Source organism: Gossypium hirsutum, chromosome A09 (assembly GCF_007990345.1).
Source record: "Gossypium hirsutum isolate 1008001.06 chromosome A09, Gossypium_hirsutum_v2.1, whole genome shotgun sequence".
Taxonomy (NCBI): domain Eukaryota; kingdom Viridiplantae; phylum Streptophyta; class Magnoliopsida; order Malvales; family Malvaceae; genus Gossypium; species Gossypium hirsutum.
The window spans coordinates 66,487,490-66,492,277 of record NC_053432.1 but is presented as its reverse complement, the minus strand read 5'-3'; the positions used below and the strand labels follow the sequence as shown (position 1 = coordinate 66,492,277).

The window sequence follows — 4,788 nt, the reverse complement described above, 5'->3', positions numbered from 1 at the left end:
ATGGTGTTCCCTAGGGCTTTGGGATATGTGGATGAGGCAACCACAGATCTTTTCCATAGACTCAATAAGAGGGTCACTTCTGTCCCTGCAATTTTGGCAGAGACATTCAGGTCCTTAGGTACATGTAGAAAAGCTGGTGCAGGCAGGTTTGTTGGTTGTGCACAATTGCTTCTAGCTTGGTTCTATTGTCATTTTCGGTTGATAGATAAGGTTGTTTGTCGGGTTTTCTTCGAGGATTACTCACCGCTGAAGGATATAGTTGCTTCAACTAGGAAAGTTGATGTTCCAGAGGAGAATTGGATGGCACTACTGCAAAATCTTCAGCCGAAAGATGTTGAGTGGAGAGCTCCGTGGATGATTTCTGGTGAGATTCTTTACCGTTGCGGCAGTTTCGATTGGGTCCCTTTATTGGGAATTTGGGGTGCCATTGGTTATGCCCCCTTGCTCGTGTTAAGGCAATTCGGTTTTAGACAGTTCGTGCCAGCAACTCATGGGCTAATTCAAAGTGAGTTCGCATATAGAGGAGCAGATTACAAGAAAAAGGTCGGTGAGATCTCTAGCGCTTGGAACAAGACGTGTCGGTTCAAAGGAGTAGTTATTGGCCCTGCTACGACTCCAGAATATGTTGAATGGAGAGGTAGAAGGATCAATGATAATATTCTTGAGCCAAATACGGAAGAAGCTCGACCAATGGAGGAATATCTGCAAGTGATGCCCTCAGAGTTAGAAATTATGAAGCAAGAATTTGAGAGGAAAAATTTGGAGCTCGAGAAAAGGATAGCAAAGCTTGAAGAAGAAAAGATGTACTTGAGTTTAGATATTGATGTCCAGAAGATGGAGGTTGAAAAAGAAAGAAAGGAAAAGAGGAAGATTGAAGAGGATAGAGACGACTTGAAGGAACACTACAAAAGGCACAGGTATCCTTGAGAAGAGCGAAAATAGGAGGGTCTTCAGATCAGTTGCAGAAAGAGGTCCAAGAAGGAAAGGCTAGAGCTGAGTACTGGGAAAAGAAGTTTCAGGAGATGCAATCACGGAATTTGGCATTGGAAGAAGAGAATAAAGAGTTGAAGTCTAAAGTAACTGAGCTTGGAAGATCCCTTCGTTAGCATCGCAACCAAGATTCTACAGTCGAGTTAAAAGAGCTAAAGATTAAAGTTGAAGATTTGGAAGCAGCATTACAGGAAGGTAAACTTCAGATCGAGCAACTCGAGATGCAAGGGAATCATTTGAAGGGAGAGCTTCATCAATCTAGAGGACAGATTAGAGAAAGGGATCATGTCATGGAAGAAGCCATAGCTCAGATTCGAGATGTTGCTGAATATGTGCAAGACTTGGCTGTACGAGCCGATGTATTGAGTATGATGTGTGGGACGTCGTCAAACATAGGAAGAGAGCTAGCCCTTTTATTAAGTAGAGTTAAAATTTTGGGCATTAGGGCGAAAGCGTACTTGTAATCCATTTATATGTAAAGATATTCTTTTTCTAAATAAAGTTTTCTAAATGGGATTGAATCAAGATTGATGCCTTTGTTGCATTCATACATTTTGCATTACATCATATCATATGCATTCAAGGTTATAGAAAGACCCTAATTAGTTAAAGTTTCTTTATAAAGGTAGAAAAAAAAAACTGGAAATTACACATCCTTACGGCACTCGCACTAAAACTAAGAACATGAATCAAAGGTTTGAGCAGTTGTAAAAGGATATGTAAGACCAGTTGCAAGAACAGTTGGCTAAAATGCAGAATGAGATGAGGGAGCAAATGATGGAAGCTCAGAGGAATATAATGGCCGAAATGGCTCAGTTACTGAGGGCCACTGAGAAAGGAAAAGCTCCTATGGCCATCACTGAAGAGGAAAATGAGGGTCCTCCTCCAGGTTTTACATCGCCGCATGTATCATTGCAAACTGAGGCACCTCCTAGAAGGCCATCTACTACTGTGAGGCCTCAGCATGGGCCAATTGATGCTGGTGTCCATGTGAATTTCCCGATTGGTTCAGGACTTAATATGGGTGACAATCTTACTAATCCTCTTGTTCCCGATCTAGATATGGTGGAAAAAGAGGATTTGAAGGTCGAAGCTGCAAGGCAATTGATGAACACTGCAGATGGTTAGAAGAAAAGTTCAAGGCTTTGGAAGGCATTGGCAATAATCATGGGGTTGATGCCAAGGACTTAAGTCTAGTCCCAAACCTAGTGTTACCTCACAAATTCAAAATGCCAGAATTTGAAAAGTACAATGGTACTACTTGCCCAGAGGCTCACATCACAATGTTTTGCAGAAGGATGACGGGGTATGTAAATAATGACCAGCTGTTGGTTCATTGTTTTCAAGATAGTTTAATAGGTGCGGCAGCCAGATGGTACAATCAGTTGAGCCGGGCTAGAATAAATTCATGGAGGGATCTTACACAAGCCTTCATGCAACAATACAATCATGTAACAGACATGACCCCTGACAGGATTACCTTACAAAACATGGAGAAGAAGCCTAATGAGAATTTTAGGCAATATGCACAGAGGTGGAGAGAGGTAGCGATGCAGGTCCAACCACCACTGTTGGAGAAGGAGACCACTATGTTATTTATTAATACTCTGAAAGCCCCATTTATTACTCATATGATTGGAAGCACTACTAAAAGTTTTGCGGACATAGTTATGGCAGGAGAGATGATAGAGAATGCCATAAGAGGGGGAAGAATTGAGGGGGAAGTAGCCAAAAGATCAGCCCCAAGAAGAAAAGACAACGAGGTAAACAATACAAGTGATTTCAATTCAAAAGCAGTCACAGTTAGCCAACCCAAAGTAGCCACAGTTGGGCAACAAGGCTCTCAAAAGCAGGAATCCAACACTAGGCATGAGAGGATGCAATTTACACCCATACCTGTGACGTATAGAGAGCTCCATCAAAATCTATATGATGCACATGCTATAGCCCCTTTTCATTTAAAACCATTACAACCTCCGTATCCTAAATGGTATGATGCAAATGCCAGATGTGAGTATCATCTGGAATATCGGGGCACTCAATCAAGAATTGTACTGGATTCAAGAAAGTCGTAGAGAGGTTGATCAAGAATGGGGTTCTGAAATTTAAGAATACCTCAAGTACGGAGAATCCTTTACCAAACCATGACAATCAGGGAATAAATGCCATTGGTAAAGTCGGTGAAATAAGGGAAAAGGAAAATGTTGGGGAGATAAGGATGCCTATGAGGGTAATCAGGGAGGAGATGATGAAGAGAGGTATGTTGACTTCTAAAAATGCGTGGGACTACGGTGAGTTCCGTGAAGATTGCGAGGAATTCAAGGCCTTGGTGCAAGGCTTTATAGACAATAAAGAGCTACAGGTTTATGAAGGTAGCTCTAGTGAAAAGCAAGTATGTGTGCTGGAAAATGAACAGCAAAGAACCAGTAGACCAATGATTATTATCTCCCTGCCAGGGAATAATGAAATGGGGACACCAGCAGCGCCTAAGGTTATTATCCATACACCTACTCCTTTCCCTTACAAGGATAGCAAGAAAGTACCATGGAGTTATGACTGTAGCGTGACGGTGCCAGGAGAAGGAAACATAGCCAGTGCATCTAAAGATGTACGAGATGAAGGTTCCCATACGCGGAGTGGGAGGCGTTATGATATGGGGGACGTCAGAGTAGAGCCCACAAAACCCAAGAATGTTGAAATTAAGAAAAAGAGTGAAGTACCTGTTAACGAGCCCGTAGGTGAGGAGGAGGCTAAGAAATTTCTAAGGTTCCTTAAGCATAGTGAGTACAGTGTGGTCGAGCAGTTGCGTAAACAACCAGCACGCATATCGGTTTTAGCCTTACTACTAAGCTCTGAAATGCATCGAGAAGCGTTGTTAAAAGTACTCAATGAGACATATGTCACTTATGATATATCTGTCAAAAAGTTGGACCGGTTGATAAATAACATTAATGCCGATAATTTCATCTACTTTAATGATGATGAAATTCCACCTGGGGGCATAGGGTCAACTAAGGCTTTGCACATCACCACTCGTTGCAAAGGATACACGCTTCCAAGTGTACTCGTTGATAATGGGTCCGCTTTGAACGTCCTTCCATTATCTACATTGAATAGATTGCCCATCGACAGTTCGCACATGAAGACGTGTCATAATGTGGTAAGAGCCTTTGACGGAACTGAAAGGAAAGTAATAGGGCGGATTGACATCCCTCTAGAAATTGGACCAAATACATACGAAGTTGACTTCCTGGTAATGGATATCAAGCCCTCCTATAATTGTTTGTTGGGGAGGCCATGGATACACTCAGCAGGAGCGGTGCCTTCTTCACTGCACCAAAAATTAAAGTTGGTGACAGACGGACGCTTGATAACCATCAATGCAGAAGAGGACATCATAGCATCTGTTACCAGTAAAGCCCCTTATGTGGAGACAAATGAGGAGGCTATCGAGTGTTCTTTTCGTTCCTTGGAAATTGTTAAGCCACCTTCATTTCGGAGGGAAGCGAGGTGCCGCTTCCCAAAATATCTAGAGCAACAAGGATGGCCTTGCAAATAATGATTGGGAAAAGAACATTGCCAGGAAAAGGACTAGAGTTGCAAGGAGGGATTCAAGTCCCAAAATTGATAGAAAAGAAGGATCGTTTTGGTTTGGGTTTTAAGCCAGACTATAAACAAAAGAGACAGGAGATGGAAAAGCGTCAAGCGAGAAGGAAGGCCCGTTTGAACGGAGGAGAGGTGGACTGGGAACTGATGATATTCCCACCTATATCCAAAACTTTTAAGTCTGGAGGGTTG

The 4,788-nt window shown here is 42.4% G+C and overlaps 2 protein-coding genes across 2 annotated transcripts; both read left to right on the top strand.

Annotated features, from left to right (window-relative positions):
- LOC107944450 (uncharacterized) lies at positions 1 to 927 on the top strand. The gene has a single exon (XM_016878276.1). The coding sequence runs from the start codon at positions 1 to 3 to the stop codon at positions 925 to 927; it is 927 nt and encodes a 308-aa protein (XP_016733765.1).
- A 1,613-nt stretch (positions 928 to 2,540) lies between these two features.
- On the top strand, positions 2,541 to 4,549 carry LOC107944449 (uncharacterized). Its single transcript, XM_041076192.1, has 3 exons — positions 2,541 to 3,041; positions 3,101 to 4,243; positions 4,340 to 4,549. Exons 1-3 carry the CDS (start codon positions 2,541 to 2,543, stop codon positions 4,547 to 4,549), a joined length of 1,854 nt encoding a protein of 617 aa, XP_040932126.1.
- Positions 4,550 to 4,788: the final 239 nt, after the last annotated feature.

Coding starts and splice junctions, on each gene's coding strand:
- LOC107944450 (XM_016878276.1), top strand. CDS start 1: ATGGTGTTCCCTAGGGCTTTGGGATATGTGGATGAGGCAACCACAGAT.
- LOC107944449 (XM_041076192.1), top strand. CDS start 2,541: ATGCAGGTCCAACCACCACTGTTGGAGAAGGAGACCACTATGTTATTT. Junction 3,042..3,100: donor GGGGCACTCAATCAAGAATT/GTACTGGATTCA, acceptor CTGAAATTTAAG/AATACCTCAAGTACGGAGAA. Junction 4,244..4,339: donor CATACGAAGTTGACTTCCTG/GTAATGGATATC, acceptor CAAAAATTAAAG/TTGGTGACAGACGGACGCTT.